General features: G+C 34.7%; 3 protein-coding genes and 1 non-coding gene across 6 annotated transcripts; 3 read left to right on the top strand and 1 right to left on the bottom strand.

Annotated features, from left to right (window-relative positions):
- Positions 1–1259: 1259 nt before the first annotated feature.
- LOC139899602 (receptor-like cytoplasmic kinase 176) lies at positions 1260–3589 on the top strand. 2 transcript variants are annotated; one of them, XM_071882415.1, is made up of 6 exons: positions 1260–1691; positions 1788–2054; positions 2132–2267; positions 2381–2523; positions 2835–2958; positions 3062–3589. In XM_071882415.1, exons 1-6 carry the CDS (start codon positions 1686–1688, stop codon positions 3469–3471), a joined length of 1086 nt encoding a protein of 361 aa, XP_071738516.1. In that variant the 5' UTR covers positions 1260–1685; the 3' UTR covers positions 3472–3589. The 2 variants fall into 2 exon arrangements, with proteins under 2 accessions (XP_071738516.1, XP_071738515.1); XM_071882414.1 differs by having other exon boundaries at positions 1261–1691; positions 1783–2054.
- A 1162-nt stretch (positions 3590–4751) lies between these two features.
- Positions 4752–5702, bottom strand: LOC139899784 (uncharacterized). The gene has a single exon (XM_071882619.1). It carries the CDS (start codon positions 5700–5702, stop codon positions 4752–4754), a length of 951 nt encoding a protein of 316 aa, XP_071738720.1.
- A 1015-nt stretch (positions 5703–6717) lies between these two features.
- Positions 6718–6790, top strand: TRNAK-UUU (transfer RNA lysine (anticodon UUU)). The gene has a single exon. It is a non-coding gene; the product is annotated as a tRNA-Lys (tRNA).
- A 1029-nt stretch (positions 6791–7819) lies between these two features.
- On the top strand, positions 7820–10830 carry LOC139899601 (uncharacterized). Of its 2 annotated transcripts, XM_071882412.1 has the most exons (8): positions 7820–7930; positions 8093–8218; positions 8745–9376; positions 9460–9559; positions 9650–9709; positions 9795–9878; positions 10090–10197; positions 10282–10830. In XM_071882412.1, exons 1-8 carry the CDS (start codon positions 7862–7864, stop codon positions 10588–10590), a joined length of 1488 nt encoding a protein of 495 aa, XP_071738513.1. In that variant the 5' UTR covers positions 7820–7861; the 3' UTR covers positions 10591–10830. The 2 variants fall into 2 exon arrangements, with proteins under 2 accessions (XP_071738513.1, XP_071738514.1); XM_071882413.1 differs by lacking the exon at positions 10090–10197.
- Positions 10831–17861: the final 7031 nt, after the last annotated feature.

Genomic DNA, 17861 nt, shown 5'->3' with positions numbered 1-17861 from the left:
TCATCGTTAGTCGTTACATGTAAGTGTTGTTTTGAAACCTTTAGGTTAACGATCTTGTTAAATGTTGTTAACCCAATGTTTATAATATCAAATGAGATTTTAAATTATTATATTATCATGATATTATCATGTATGAATATCTCTTAATATGATATATATACATTAAATGTCTTTACAACGATAATCGTTACATATATGTCTCGTTTAAAAATCATTAAGTTAGTAGTCTTGTTTTTACATATGTAGTTCATTGTTAATATACTTAATGATATGTTTACTTATCATAGTATCATGTTAACTATATATATATATATATCCATATATATGTAATCATATAGTTTTTACAAGTTTTAACGTTCGTGAATCACCGGTCAACTTGGGTGGTCAATTGTCTATATGAAACATATTTCAATTAATCAAGTCTTAACAAGTTTGATTGCTTAACATGTTGGAAACATTTAATCATGTAAATATCAATCTCAATTAATATATATAAACATGGAAAAGTTCGGATCACTACAGGTGGAAGGCGGTTAATTTTTATTTTTATGTTGTTGTCTCGATAATATGTTCGTTGTGATCAGCGTTCTTCTGGTCACGGTTGTATGTTGGGTCGTGCTTTAGTGTAGCCGGTATTTTGAGTCTTCTTGTTATAGTTGTGTCGTGTTTTTCTTTCCATGTATTAGCGTTTTGTTTTTACCCTGTTGGTGAACTCGTTAGTGTAGGGAGTTTTAAATTGGTGCGGCTTGTTTTGGGCTCATTGTATCATTTGTACTCGTTGATCTTCGGATCAGTTATTAATCCTGGGGGGAGTTTTCTCCAAGGTTGTGCCTCTGGTATTCTTCACTTTGTGCGGGCCAAGCAGTTAACCTAAAGCATTCCGGGTACGCTTTGCGCGATGGATGTGAGGAGTTTCTTCCTAACGGGTGCGTGGGTGGTAAATGAGAAGATTCGATGCCGAAATCGCCGTTCTAAAAAAAATGTTATAGTTTTTTTTTGTCAAAAAAAAAAAAAAAAAAAAAAATATATATATATATATATATATATATATATATATATATATATATATATATATATATATATATATAAACAAACATATTTTCAAGTGTTACGGAGTATTTAATTGGCGTCATGATGTTGATTTAGACGATAAGGATGTCTAAACTCAATTTTGCGACTCGGCTCATTGAATCTTGAAAGGGTTGTTGGCCATGCTTCACTTCTTGTTTCCAGTTTTATGCTTAATTAAACAACATAATAAATAATAATGTCATTAATCACTATCTTACAATTGTTTAATCTCAAATATTGAATTTTGAATTCATTCTTCATATCCCACCAGCTATTATACTCTGCTTACCTTTGATTATCCCAGTTATAATATTTGTTTAATTCAAGATTCGATGTAGAACAAAGCAAGTTGCATGTAGAAATTAATGAAAATATAAGTCAACTCTATTTTTCATTGGCGATTGTTCTCGTGAATTCAACCGAAATATTAGTAGACCCGGCCCTTTGATTTTTCACGTTTATGTTCACACCCACCAACTGTTTGATTTAATTCCCCAATAAGTTCTCCTCACTGTCTCATTACTCATTCTTAAAAAACCAAAACATCATTAAAAGAACCAAGATTGAAATGGATGGTTGTTTCTGCTTTCGTCTAAAAATAGAAAGTTCGCGTTATGATGGTAAGAATTTGAACAAGTTTATATGATAATCCTGATTAGGCTTAGTTTTATTGGCATAAAAGATTGGATTTTTAATGTGTTTAATTAACAGGAAAGGTGGCAGCTGCAACAGAGCCACTTAGCCCAAAGAGCCAAGATGAGATTTTGAAGTCTGCAAATTTGAAATCTTTTGGGTTCAATGTGCTTAAATCAGCTACGAGGAATTTTCGGCCCGATAGTGTGTTGGGAGAAGGTGGTTTTGGGTTAGTGTTTAAAGGTTGGATTGACGAGCAATCACTTGCAGCTGCTAAGCCAGGGACAGGTACTGTTATTGCTGTTAAGAGATTAAATCAAGAAGGTTTTCAAGGTCACCAGGAATGGTTGGTAAGTGTCACTTTGTGAATTGAAATTAAATTTGGTATTTTGAGTAGACTAATTTTGTTGTAATGATTTTGTTGTAGACAGAGATAAACTATTTAGGGCAGTTAGATCATCCAAATCTAGTTCAGTTGTTCGGTTACTGCATAGAGGATGACCAGAGACTGCTTGTTTATGAGTTCATGTCTCGTGGCAGCTTGGAAAACCATCTTTTCAGGAGTAAGATTTTTTCCTTTGTTAGTTTAGTTTTATTCGAATATGCAAATATGCAATTTATCAGCCGAAATTTTGGTAACTGATCTTGTTTAATCTGTTATGATGTTTGGGAACAGGAAGTTCTTACTTTCAACCTCTCTCATGGAACTTACGTTTAAAGGTTGCTCTTGGTGCTGCTAAAGGGCTTGCATACTTACATAGTCCAGAAGCAAAAGTGATCTATCGCGATTTTAAGTGTTCTAATATTTTGATTGATAAGGTGTGTTTCAGATATATGGCTTAACAGATTATGTCTGAAGATGCAGTTTTAAGCATTTGGTCAAAACAGAACAGAACCTGAATTGTTTTTGAATGCTTACATAATCTCTTAATTCACTAAAACTGGTTGATACTGTTATAATAAGATCGTTTGCATAGTAGTATTTCATGACTAACTATTTATAGAATTCAAAGAAGGAACTAAACAGTTTATGGGTGTACACAATCCTGACCCATTTTCCCTATACAATAAAGTTACTGACTTTGAACTACAGTTTATGCTTACCGTTTCTGTTTATATCTATTTTCTAGGATTACAATGCAAAACTTTCCGATTTTGGATTGGCGAAGGACGGGCCAGTGGATGGAAAAAGCCATGTATCTACACGGGTCATGGGTACATATGGGTATGCAGCTCCCGAGTACATGGCCACAGGTAATATTTGTGAACTAATTTTTGCCTTTATTTTTTTTTTAATTGATACTCTTGTTTACATTGATCTTGTTACTGATCTGATGTAACATGTATCATCATGAAGGTCATTTAACTGAGAGAAGCGACATCTATAGTTTCGGGGTGGTTCTCCTTGAAATACTAACAGGAAAACGATGCATTGACCAGAACCGTCCATCGAATGAGCATGTTTTGGTTGACTTTGCTAAACCTTACTTAACCAGTAAACCAAAGATTCTTCACATAATGGACCAGCGTATCGATGGTCAGTATTCGATAGATGTAGCCATGAGAGCTGCAAATCTTGCAATGAAGTGCCTTTCAATAATACCCAAGTACAGGCCGACTGCTGATGAAGTGGTCAAAGTTTTGGAAAATCTTCAAGAATTACAAAAAGTATCAGAGATTAGTAGAAAAGAAATGGGCCGAAAACATAATGGCAACAAGCAAACAAATGGATCGATCGCCCGAGGCCCATGTCCCGTGGCTTCCTGATCTGATAGTGTTTGAATCTGTATCTCTAGAAATGTAAAATGTAACAAAAATGAATAAGCTAGATGTATATCTCAGTTCAGTACCCCACCATCAGCAGCGTTGAAAACACAACGATGTTCATCACATTATTGTTTGTATATACAAAGTTCGCTCGATTTATAACTAACTAAACTTGTATTAAAATTACATTTTGAGATAATCCAGTGGCGATTCCAGGATTATTACTTTATGGAGTCCTAAAAAAAATTTCAGTACCAATTTTATTTTAATGATATTTTAGTGATAGTTTACCTTTAAATAATTACAAATTTTAATAATATATGTGGTCCTATTAGTCAAATTTGATAGTGTTTTATACAATTTAAAAGGAAAAACTATAAATTTGAAAATTATATGGGGTCCTGCAGTTAAATTTAGTGGTGTTCTATACAATTTAAAGGGTTTTTTCTGCTAAAAATTTTCAAACACATAGATTCGCCTCTGAGATAATCTCTGTTTCGTATATTGTAACAGAAAATCATTGTTAATAGGTTTGATAATAATTTCACACCATTAAACTTACATTTCAACTCATAGATCTGGCGTTTTTAAAGATAAATCGGCTGATATGTTCAGTGATAACCCATATATAATGATGAATATTAACAGGAAGGAATGTAAATATTAACCCAAAATTAGTATGTAATAAACTATGTAAAGTTCAGTTATGGACCATGACCCATGACATGACACCTTCTCATCTGATGACAACGTTGGGCAAACAACATAAGACCCTAATACCCTGAAATCTTAATTATGGGTTAGCAAAAAGATGCGATTTTGTTTATGTACGTACATTCATGATCTCTTTTTTTTTCTTTAAAAAAATAACTCACACGCTACTATTACGAATTAATCCACGAAATATATATATACTGTCCATTAAACGACTCGAACCCTCAACCAACTCGTTGCCTCGTTGGAATGCTGGAACTACGAGTTCTTACCTGATTAGTGGGACTGGTTCATTCTTCTCCCAGAAGCCATCAACGATTTCTTTTTTTTGATAGGCAACAACTTTTCATTGATTTCAAAACATGGTACAACAAAACAGGGATAAAAGGCCCTGCACCACACTCACATATGGGTCCTAATACAGTGACTATACACTATGCTATCCCACAACTTACAAATATAAATAAAAGATTATGCCGAGAGGGCATTGCAATACAGTGAATAATTCTCGACATATATATCTATAACTCGCGAATATGAACATCAGAAAGCGAATCACGACGTGGTCAAGTATTCATGAGGATTGACGAGCCATCTATGCCTGTCAAGATGTACCCCTTTGACTCTCCAAGAAATCCAATCATCCAATCGAAACTAACAACTTGAATCTCATTAAGGACCGAAGCACTACACCAATCTTTGTTCTTGAAAACTTTATTGTTTCGATTTTTCCATATCATATAACCGCTCGTCCACTCGACCGCTTGCCATATTTTAGATCCTAATTCCGAAGTAGCAACATTTGGTGAACCACAAAATGTCTCGTTTAAACTTAAATTGGAGTAATTACCCAAGCCCCACCACTTATAGATTCGTGTCCAAGTATCGTAAGCAAGGCTACAGAATATCAATGAGTGTTCAATTGTCTCCAAGTCATCATCGCATATCGGGCATCTAACCGAATGTAAATCCACTCCCCTTTTGTCTAACTCGAGCAATACCGGTACGCGCTTATGTATCACACGCCAAATGAATATTCCAACTTTTTTAGGTACCAATGAGTTTCGCATTGTTTCACGACCGCTTCTACCTTCTATTAAAAATTTCTCCTCGATAAGACTTTGCAATGTCTTTGTGGTAAACCTTCCGGAAGGACTCAACGTCCATTTCCAACCATCAACATTATGACATGAATAAGTGAATGAATTAAGCATGCTAATAAGAACCTGCAATTCATTGTTTGCTCGACCAATAATGTTTCTGCTCCATTCCCATGTGAATTCACAGCTCCCGTTTATCCAGCGTACTCGATCTGCCACTTTAGCCTCCTGGTTTGTCTCTAAACGAAATAATCGGCTGAATTTGTCCTCCAGTATTGTTTCGCCAATCCACGAATCTTTCCAGAAATCTGTTGTAGATCCATCTCCGATTGATCGCTGAATTGAATTGGCAAAAGGAACACCAAGCTCTGTGATAACTTTTCCTGCATTTAAGATATTATACCAAGTGCAAGACATTCCCGACCCAGCAGAGAGCCTGTTGTTACCGAACCCACCCAAAGGCCCATATATGCTAATGATTACTTTAGCCCATAAGGAGGAACCCTCGGTATGAAGCCGCCATAACCATTTACATAATATAATAGGGCGAGATTTTTACACTTTAAAGACCCAAAATTTAGACCACCATCACAATAAGGTAAAAGAACTTTTTCCCATTTTTTTTTTTTTTTTTTTTTTTTTGAACGGCAAGATTGCATCAGTCCGGACCGAAGCCTAGTCATCATTTGCACACACACACACGTTCGGGCAGGAAACCCGAACCACGATCACAGGGATCCGAACCCTTAAACCATCCCGAGGGGCAGGCGGGCCGGACCTTAGTCCCGGATCGGGTCGGTAAAACCTTCCCTTTGGGCTGACCTCAATGGAGCCTATTTCAGTCCATGTTTAATTTGGTCATTCAGAAGCCAGGTTCGAACCCTGGACCTCTTACCCGGCGAGGGTGTTAAACACCACCGCGATACCACTCAGGCAAATGCCTCGGTGATACTTTTTCCCATTTTATCCATGAGATTTTTTTCCCCAACCCGGAAAACCCCCAAAAAGCTCTCTCCTCACACGCTCTAATTCTTTTATCACATTGTATTTGGTTTAAACCTTCACTGTTCCAAACACTCGGTGGTACTGTGGTAGTAGATGAAAATGTAGATCTTTATAAATAACACGATGAACATGTACATACACAGAACTTTAAACAGATTTTATAGGTTTGTGTACAATCTTGTATTCTTGTATTTATAAACTTTATTGTCGATAAATAATGTATTTTCATCTTTTCACACATAATAAATTTTTTAAGGAAAAATTGCTTTTAAAATGAAAGTGCAACCTTGGAAGTTGGTTCTTTTCGATTATTTAGAAAGACCATATCTCTTGTGCTCTGATAATGATATATTAGAGAGCCCATTTATATGGGCAGATAGAAGAATAGTATTAATAATGGATATTCTGAACATCAAACAACATTCAAGCCGTTCTAGCTCAGTTGGTAGAGCGCGTGGCTTTTAACCACGTGGTCGTGGGTTCGAGTCCCACGGATGGCGGTTTACTAATTTTTGTGTTTTTTACCCTTTTTTTTTTTTGGGCAAAGCGAACCATCATCATTCATGTCATATTTTCCATCACTTCTATAATCGTGACCACACATATCTATACTACATCCCACGTCTATGTGTGTGTTTACGATATTTTGAGAACAACTCCATTTGCATTGTAATATCCCTTTAAAATTTTGTTGTTCGATTCCAAAAAAAGAAGAAGATGTTTTTAATACTATTTAATATTTAACATCTAGCGATTTCAATATACTATATCTATTCAATATGATAACATGATATTCAACAATACGGAGTATAACGTTTTAGTTAACCATTAGCTTAGAGGTGGGGAACCAAAGGACACATAACGGTATTGAGGTAACCCTTTAACTAATAGATTGTAAGTTCATGTACTTGGGTGGAAGTTTGTATATATTCGTGACAATATTCGTGTAGGGTGTGTTAGTTAATCCTAAAAAAAGTTTAGTGGTTATGGTGCTAATATTCTCACAAGAGTTCTATTCAACGATCACGAGTTATAGCCAAAACCACAAAATCCCAATTATATTACTCGTGATCGTGGTCAAACTCTAGACAACTTGATTTGAAAAGGGCATGTATGATGCATATCACGGACGGAAAGACATAAATGGAGCATTGACCCGTGCCTAAAAGAACAAGTGGTTTTTTATACTTTTCATGGGTTTCACTTAACAACCACCTCCACCGCTTTTCACATTCACATTTTTTCATTTCATTACTCATATGATGATATGACATATGATGCTCATTAATTCTCATTGCTAGTAACTTAAGGTTGTTTGTTAAGTAACTATCATTTCATTAAAACTTTGTTCAATAAGGACAAATTAGTTACTATAAATAACTACTCCGTTTAACTTAAGGTTGTTACTAATATGATGAAACACTAATTTTGAGGGTAGGCTAGTATTACATGCACCTGACTCCTGCCTCACCTATATATATATTTATATAGACACCTACAGTTCCTTCCAAACCACACTTCTCTATCATTTCCTTTTTATAATTTTTTTCTTATATTATTTCAATCAAAAAATGAAATTCGAAGAGCTCATCATGCAAGAGACTCAAGAGAAGCAAACAACTATGGATCTTCAGCATCAGGTACCTTTTTATCTGTAACTATACATCTGCATATATTTAAGTAATAGTTAAAACTTTTGCACTCTTATATCAAATGATTTCATATTGTTGTAATTTCCATTGGTAACAGAATATAGTTGACTGGTATATTATATTTGAAAAGTTACATTGTATGTTGAAAAGGTTGAACAACTTGAAGAAGAATTAGAAGATGAGTTGAAACTGAGCAAAATATTGCAGTATGCATTGGATGGTCCTATTCACCTTTGTTGTCCATGTTTATCTGCTCAAACTAACCTTCCATTTAAGGTAATCAATTCACTTCATGAATAGTGTATTTTTTTTTTTTTTTTTTTTTTTTACTTTGAATTAAATTCAAATAGTAATTTTGGTTACCTAATTAAACACATGATTCTTATTGGTAACTCATGTTTTATTTAGTTGTCTTTACAAACAAAGTGTGACAATACAAAGATTATATTAGAATATAATAAGTTGGCTGAGCTAAATATAACTCAAGATCAAATTGGCCATTAACTTATTAAAGGTGTCAATTTCAACCTATTTGTTTTATATCAGTTCAATTTGAACCTATATATCTTTACAATACTAGGAAAAAAAGAAACAATATAAAGAAAACGGGCCGTCAAACGTTGCCTAAAACTGGACCGACCCGATCATTCTCCAGTTTTCCACCTCTGGTCCTAACTCAAGTTGTGTGTGTGTGTGCTTGAGTTGGATTAACATACCTTTTATACACAACAAAAATAGTACTTATTATACTAACAAGATACAGCAATTCGATTTCAGCAGTATATGTAATGTTGAATTGCAGATAAAAGAACTACTTACGGAACTAGCTACAGTGGAAGACGAAATCAAGTGGCTCGAGAAGAAAGTCGAAAAACTAAACTTAAACTTGTACTTAGAAAAAAAATACACCAGGGAATGGGAATTACAACACCTAAAAAGCCTGTACCCAAATCGTCACCACAGACCACGAAAACAATCACTTAGAAGACATCAAAATCGATCAAAATTAATGGGTTCTGAACAAGATCTGCACAAAAGAAGATCCTCGTTTGGTTCATCTGTGGACACCAAATATGATAAACTTCAATTGTCAGTTTCCGACACAAAAAATCCAAACAAGTTGTCTGAAGATCTTATTCAATGCCTAATAGCAATATTCCTCAAATTATATCAGCCATTATTAGATGGTGAAGAAATGTTACCGAAGCAAATATCTTGCAAAAGCTTTATCTCTAAATCAACCTTTAATTGTACAGCACCAACTTTTTTCTTCAATAACAACGGGTCAAGATATCTTGACCCGTACGCCACGTTACTTGATTTTGATGGAGGAATTAGAGACATTGGTCCATACAAGACTTTTACTCAAATAACACGAAATACGTTAGACCATACTCGCATTTCTGAATGTTCCAAAGAAGTTGGAAAACTCTGGTAATTTTTAGATACTAATAAGAATATGTTTATGTGTTATATATCATATGAGTTGATGTTTACTTACATGTTATTATCTTCAGTATTATGATGCAGAAACTGTGCAGTGTGAACTTGAACCTATTGACATACAAACAAAAATTAGCATTCTGGATCAACGTATACAATGCCTGCATAATGCATGTACTGTAAGACATCTCAATTAAGTTAAAAAGTAGAATATTTGAAGATCACAACATATTTGATGTATGATCAAATTTGAATTTGTTGCAGGCGTTTCTACAACATGGACTGCCCTCAACACAGGAGAAGCTACTGGTTCTTATGAACAAGGTACGTAATTTATCTCTCTCGTTAAGCTAATGATGCAAAATCCTGCTCTAATTTGACGCTTTACTGAGGTATTTATCTGGTTTAGGCAGTAATCAACGTGGGAGGTATTGTGGTAAATGCGCTGGGAATCGAGCACTTTATTCTCCGTCATCCATCAAGTTCCAATCATGTAAGAACGATCATAACACATATATGAATTACATAAGTCGATAAATCTTAAGTATTTAATACTAATATATCTTTATTGAAGTGTTTAATAACAATTTGCAGTATCTTTATTAAAAAAAAAAAAAGTTGAACCTTCGTGTCACTCTTAAATTTTACTAGTGTACTCACACAAAGCTTAAAATGTCTTACATTCTATAAATATCATCCAAAAGGGTCCTGCAGATGAGAGGGAAATGCTACTACGACAAGCGTATGGACTTGGGTTCCCGGAACCGAATGTGACATTTGCTCTTTGCAGAGGGAGCTGGTCTTCACCGGCAGTATGGACTAACATAATCACTCATTAACTAATTAGTATTTTTTTAAAATATAAATTCTATTAAGAGTCTATTATCTACTTGCAGCTGAGGGTATATACATCAGAAGACATAGTGAATGAATTAGCAAGAGCAAGAGTCGAGTATCTAGAAGCTTCCGTAGGTGTGGTTAGTAGGAAAAAAGTATTGGTACCGAAACTTCTACAATGTCATATAAAGGATTTTGCGGATGATATGGAGTCACTTTTGGAATGGATATATAGCCAGTTGCCGCAATCAGGATCCCTTAGAAGGTTGATTATGGAGTGTTTGAATGACGAAACGAAATCCAGTCTGGCTAAAATGGTAGAAATTCAACCGTACGTTTACGAATTCAGATATCTGTTGCCTTCATGAACAAAACTTAAAATGAAGAATTAATAGTCATCTAAGAGAATGAGAAGAGCTTGATTAACATCTAGTTAAGTCAAAGTCAAAGGTAAAGGAAGTGTAACCAGCTAAGCTAATACTAAGGCCTGCACATATTAATTTCCTGTCACTGTTTACTTCATTATGTTGATTGTTAATCTGTTATTAGACATTATTGTATGGTATTTATATGTATGTTAATCCATATTGTTAGAACCAGAAATATAGACCTACAGTGAAGCTTAGTACTTGTGCATCATTATAATTGATCTAAACAAACAGTGGTATACTGTATCATATTTTATCTACAAGTAGCCCATCTATAAAGTAACAAGACTGAAATCAACGTCACGACTCACGAAGCTCGTCCATCAAACACAGACAGTGAAATGTCCGATTAAAACTATATGTAACAGCTCTACGCAGTAAATCAGCTTAAACTCGTATCATGTTTATCGGAAAATCAGAAAAACAAAATAAAATATAAATAATAATCATAAATATACCTACACGTGAAGTTTAGTAAGCTGATGAAATTGCGGAACTTGGGTTTTGGCCGTAGGTGGTGATGTGGTGGCTCTGTGTTGATTACTTTTTTCTTTTCTTTTTTTTTTTTTTTTTTTTTTCGAAAAAACGAAAACTCATATAGAATTTTTTTTTTTTGCGAAAAAACGAAAACTCATATAGAAACGAAGGCGTTTTCATAAAAAAAAAAAAAAAAAAAAAAAAACGACCTCAACAGATCCTATTTTGATTACTTGGGGTGGAGTTGTTGTAATGGGAGATAATCAGATAATTTAAAGAAGGTTTAAGGGCTATAATACCTTTATACTTTAATTTTTGTTACACGAGAAAAATACTAGTGTACATATACTTTCAAAAAATATTTTACTGGTGACCGGTTACCTGATGGGCTAACAGACTTTAATAAGAAGTATTTATAGATCGAATTGATTAGAGTTTCGGGTTTCTAGTTACTCCTTCAAGCTTCGTGTTGCATCAGACTGTGTTAAAATTCATCTGTGAACAGCATATTGAAAAGTCAAAGTTTATGAGATTTTAGTTAACAATTCAATTGGATCATTTCTTGAATTTCCAAGTTCTGATTTTAGGATATGTTCCCGACTATGATATTGGAGATAAAAGAAGGGTTTTGGAAGGGAGAGGACAACAAATGTATGCTCTTTTGTTGATGGATAAGGAACGAAGGGAAGGATAATTAGGTAAGATTTTCTTTCTTAACCATCCGTTAAATTTGGACTGATTTGGAAGGGAAGAGGCAATCTTCACGTGATTTTCCCTACTGTAATCCATTTCATTTCTTTCTAACTGGAGAACATTAAAATTAATCTATGATCACTCCCTTTCTTCTCAATCATATACCTTCCCTTTCAATCCCTTTCTTTTCTATTCGTTTCCCTTAATGAAAAACTCTGGAACAAAGTCTTAGTTCACGAGTGATAGTGATGGAACTAAAATAACTTTCGTGAAGAAATCGTATCTAAAAACGTCTAAATGTTAACATCCATTAGCTTCAGGGAATGGACACGCGAGTAATAGGTCACCAATAGCCTACACTAGAACACTTTTTGAAAGTATATGACATGCACTGGTATTTTTCTGTGTATACAACTTACATTAGGAAAAAAATAAAAGTAAAAAACTATTTGGTAGCCTTAACCCTTTAAAGAAATTACAAAATCATTAGAATTATACCTATTGTAATGTTGCGAATATTTTTTTATGTGTTGGTGCGTGGTGGGTACGATTATGGATGTAATGAACTCAATATGAATATGAATCTAGTCATCTATTATGTTAGGGTTAAAGTCAAAAATAGGCTACAAACTTACACAAATGTACCGATGTCGCCCACAAACTCATTTCCGTCTTACTATCGCATACAAACTTATAAAAAATGTGCTAATATAAACAAAATACTTTTTTTAACCGTCAACCAAAATGGTTGATACGTGGCTTCTAAGCAGTCATGATACGTCGGTGATACATCGAAACAGAACTGAAAGTATATGGACGAAATCAGAACAGAACTGAAAGTATATTGGCGACATCGGAACACAACTGAAAGTATATGGGCGACATTGGGACATATAAAACGAATAAAAAAAGTTAAATAATTAACTTTACCGGTTCAACAGGTAACCGGTAACAAAATGTTAACATCAGCACATTTTTTATAAGTTTGTAGGCGACAGTAGGACGGAAATGAGTTTGTGGGCGACATCGGTACATTTGTGTAAGTTTGTAGCCTATTTTTTACTTTAACCCATTATGTTATCCATTTAATTTTTAAAATTCATATACATATCCATATTTACGCCCATTTAAATATAATTCATCCATCCATATTCATATCGTTTGATTAAGTGGGTTAACCAATATCCGTTGAATGGTAAAATTTTTTTAGCAAACTTAGTATACCTGGATCTCCAATATTCGGGTTTGTACACTTGTCCCAAAAACGGAACTCCCAAATCCGGGTCTATCCATGTTGACATGTACTTTTGTGACAAATGGTTAGAACTGAATTTCAAAAATCCGGGTCCTATTATTTATTAAATTCTTTATTATAACTCATAGCCACAAGTACCTTGAGACCCTTCTTGAATCAACCACTGGTGCTTAAAACTCATCACAATCTCGGAGATTTTTTTATAAAGAGGAATAGGAATGTACACAAAAGGGTCAACACATCAAGTTGTACATACATTATTATACAAATTGCTGGGATATATCATATATACAATCGTTTAGTAAGAAATCATGCCGTAAAAATCCGATTTTGTAACTCATGTGTGTTATATATCTATCAATAATTCAAGCAGATCTATCAATAACTCAAGCATGTGGACAATAATTAAGGTAGACAAAAGTCTATGAATGTACATGATGGATGCCAATTTTTTCTAATTGAGAATAGTAAATATTTGTAGTATATATATGCAAGCAAATGTAATCAGTTAGAGTACCCATTCATATACATATATGAAATATATCTTTCTATCTCCATCCGTTATTACTCTTTCATATTCAAGTATTGTCTAGTAAGTATAATAAAAGTAACTATAAACTATTGAATCTTAACACGTTATCAGCACGAAGTGCTCCATATAATCAAGGTTTATCTAAGCAAACACAAGTCACTAATCAAGGTAAGAAATTCTTTAACGATATCTTCTATTATTTATTAGTAAGGTAAATATTATTATCATCATAAGTAAAATTATATATCTGTAATCTAACTTTTATTAACTTCACTAACATTTATATTTATGTTATTTAAGTTATATATGGTCGGTTATACCGCCTGAATTATATTTCTGTAATCTAACTTTTATTAACTTCACTAACATTTATATTTATGTTATCTAACTTTTATTAACTTCACTAACATTTATATTTATGTTATTTAAGTTATGTATGGTCGGTTATACCGCCTGAATTATATTTCTGTAATCTAACTTTTATTAACTTCACTAACATTTATATTTATGTTATTTAATTTATATATGGTCGGTTATACCGCCTGAATTATATTTCTGTAATCTAACTCTTATTAACTTCACTAACATTAATATTTATGTTATCTAACATTTATGATTACTTATGCAATTAATCATTATTTATTTCATGCATACTAATGTTTATTCTTAAATTTATTATTTATGCATAATATATTTATTCTCTTAATCTTCATATTTATACTAAACGTATTTATACTAAATGTATTTATAGTAATCGTATTTATACTAATAAAATTCTTTTATTAAAATTATTATTAATACAACGAGTACATAACAGTCGTTAACGTCAACTAACGACGTTACAACGGTCATATATACATAACGGTTATTAACGTCAACTGACGACGTTATGTAACACCGGCCATTTTTTATTTTTTTAATTACACAGCGGAAGACTTTTTTAACAAACACAATATAAGTCACGTCATTACGTTTAAGTTTACACAACGGTGTTACGTTATCACAAAGCATTATTTATACAAAAGTCCACATCAGAGTTGGGTTGTCAAACATGTCTTCTGCAATAGCACCCTTCCCGACTAGCAGTACCTAAACCTGCAAGGGGAGAATATGTGGGGGATTAGCGCACCGCTAAGTGAATGGAATCTATCTAACAGATATAGCTTAAGTCACACACAAGCTATATACTAACAACAACACATGCTAACTATCAACTAGCATACAATAAGACAATACGAGGATCGGCGGCTTGTACGAGCACACGAATCCTAGCTGATCGGGCCTGAGTCTACCGATAGTCCCTGCTACTCAATTCACAGTATAGTTATCCAGATGCAGGGGATGCATCATTCACACTATACTCCACAATCAGTAGCCTATGGACCCAACCTCCCCTAGGCACGGTTGACCTCATACGGACTCTAACCTCTCCTAGGCACGGTCTCGAGTTCCCAGTCTCCCTAAGCCCGACTGGTGCCATTCACACAGTGTACACATAAATCACATACAACATCAGACATACTATATTATTCTAACATGGCAATTTCTACACTATGCATGGTAAAAGAGTCAACCACAGTAGCATGATATGCTACTTAAGCTCTATCCGGAGATAGACCCACTCACCAATTACCAGCAACTGCTCAGTTATTATTTCTGAGCTTCCTCCCTGTCCTTATAACCTGAGAACAACACAAACAAAATTAATATACATATTCGATAAATAATATAATCATTTCATACGATTAACTAGGTCATAACACCATATATTCATAATTTTATGAGTCTACATCATGACTCCACTCAATAATGGCACACAGGTGCGTGCAAAACACGACATACACACTAAAACTCCTTTTTCGACCTAAAAACAGTTTGATCTAGTTTCTTAAAAGTTCACCATTAAAAAGTACTCTTCAATACGATTCCAACGATATTTGATTCATCGAAAACGGAGTTACGGTTTGAAAGTTACGCCCGTTTCAATTTCATAAAAGGTACTGTAGCAAATAGTGATTTCCGAACACTGTAGCAACTCGGTACTGTAGCAACACGGGTACTGTAGCAACTCGGGTACTGTAGCAAATAGTGGCACTGTAGCATACCGAACACTGTAGCAAATAGTGACATTGTAGCAAATAGTGATACTGTATCAAATAGTGATACTGTAGCAAATAGTAACACTGTAGCAAATAGTGATACTGTAGCAGTTCGGGCACTGTAGCAAAATACTGTAGCAAACACTGTAGCCACTGGTTCGAACACTTACGTTGATTTCGAACATTTTTCGCCCAAAACTCGATTTTTGAGCGATTTTGATCAAATTTTAAGCACATGGAAGCTACTAAACATATATACAACCTATTTCTAACATCAATTGAGCATAACAAACATCAAACAACTAAATTTGAGCTAATTTCTATCAAAAACTCATTTAACACAAAAACCCAATTAGAGCAAGAATCAAAGCATGAATTTATGATATGCATACCTTATATTGATCACGAAATCACAAGGAATATATCTCTAGCTTCAATTAATCCAAAGGCTCACCAACTAAAATTAGGGTTTAAGTATGTGTTTGTGTATGGTTCGTGTGTGTTTTATTGATGAAATGAGAAATGGATAGAACTATCCAGATACATACACTTAAATGAGTTATAAACTCATACCCCATATCACACAGGTATTTACCAGTTATCTTATCTGATAACCTTTCGTATCTCCTTAGGCGGTCCTAACGGAGTCCAAATTAAATAAACCAACCTGTTCTGGGACCCTTGTCACAAACTGGTCACAACACAATTATAATAAAACACTAATAAAATAATTAAAATAAAAGCACTTAAGACCAAGCACAAACCCTTCGGGCAAAATAGACAACTTACAACTAGCCCGGGTTTCAGTCTGTTACAAATCCACCCCCCTTAAGGAGATTCCGTCCTCGGAATCTGGTCTTGGTCAAACAAATGAGGGTAGCGGTTTCTCATCAACTCTTCCGTTTCTCACGTAAGATTAGAACCCAAACTGTGTTTCCACTCGATCAACACCATCGGTATCTCTTTATTTCTCAACTTAGTCACCTTTCGGTCAACTACACAGATCGGCTCTTCCACCAATTTCTTATTCAAATCGACTCTTAAATCTTCTAAAGGAAGGAGTTGCGCTTCATCATCGACTTTACACTTACGAAGATAACACACGTTAAATGTATTATGAATACCGGCTAACTCTGGCGGAAGATCTAACACCACAGTCTGATCATTCAACACTTCACTGATCGGAAACGGACCAATAAATCTCGGTGCTAACTTACCACGTTTACCGAATCTGATAACCCCTTTCCACGGCGAAACTTTCAGATACACTCGTTCACCCACATTAAAGGTTACCGGACGTCTACGCGGATCAGCATACATTTTCTGCCTATCTCTAGCGGCTTTCAACTTTTCTCTCGCAATTGCAACTTTTTCGGCTGTCATTTGAACGATTTCGGGACCTGCAAACTGTTTCTCCCCGGCTTCTAACCAACAAGTCGGAGTTCTGCAACGACGACCGTATAACATTTCATAGGGCGGCATCCCTATACTCGAATGATATGAATTATTATACGCAAATTCGATCAACGGCAAATGTGTATCCCACGAACCACCGTATTCTAACACACAAGCCCTTAACATATCCTCCAAAGTCTGTATCGTTCTTTCACTCTGACCGTCTGTCTGAGGATGATAAGCTGTACTTAAATTCACACGTGTACCCGAATTCTGTTGAAGACTATTCCAAAAATTCGACACAAATCTGGAATCTCTGTCTGAAACGATCGATAATGGCACACCATGTCGACTAACTATCTCGTTTATATACAATTCGGCTAACTCACTTAACGAAGCTGTTTCACGAGTAGCAAGAAAATGAGCACTTTTAGTTAGGCGATCCACTATTACCCAAATCATATCATGTCTTTTCTGAGTTCGAGGTAATTTGGTCACAAAATCCATCGTTATATGTTCCCATTTCCACTCTGGAATCTGTAACTGACGTAACGAACCATAAGGTTTCTGATGTTCGGCCTTCACTTGAGCACATATATGACACTTTTCGACATAACGGGCGATATCTGATTTCATTGTTGGCCACCAATACACTGTTTTCAAATCATGATACATCTTATTACTACCCGGATGTACTGTCAATCTGGATTTGTGAGCTTCCGTCATGATTAAATCCCTCAAATCTCCAAGCTTAGGCACC

The sequence above is a fragment of the Rutidosis leptorrhynchoides genome, chromosome 3 (genome assembly GCF_046630445.1).
Source record: "Rutidosis leptorrhynchoides isolate AG116_Rl617_1_P2 chromosome 3, CSIRO_AGI_Rlap_v1, whole genome shotgun sequence".
NCBI classification, from domain to species: domain Eukaryota; kingdom Viridiplantae; phylum Streptophyta; class Magnoliopsida; order Asterales; family Asteraceae; genus Rutidosis; species Rutidosis leptorrhynchoides.
Note: the sequence above shows the minus strand (reverse complement) of the source record. Positions and strands in the feature narration are given on the sequence as shown.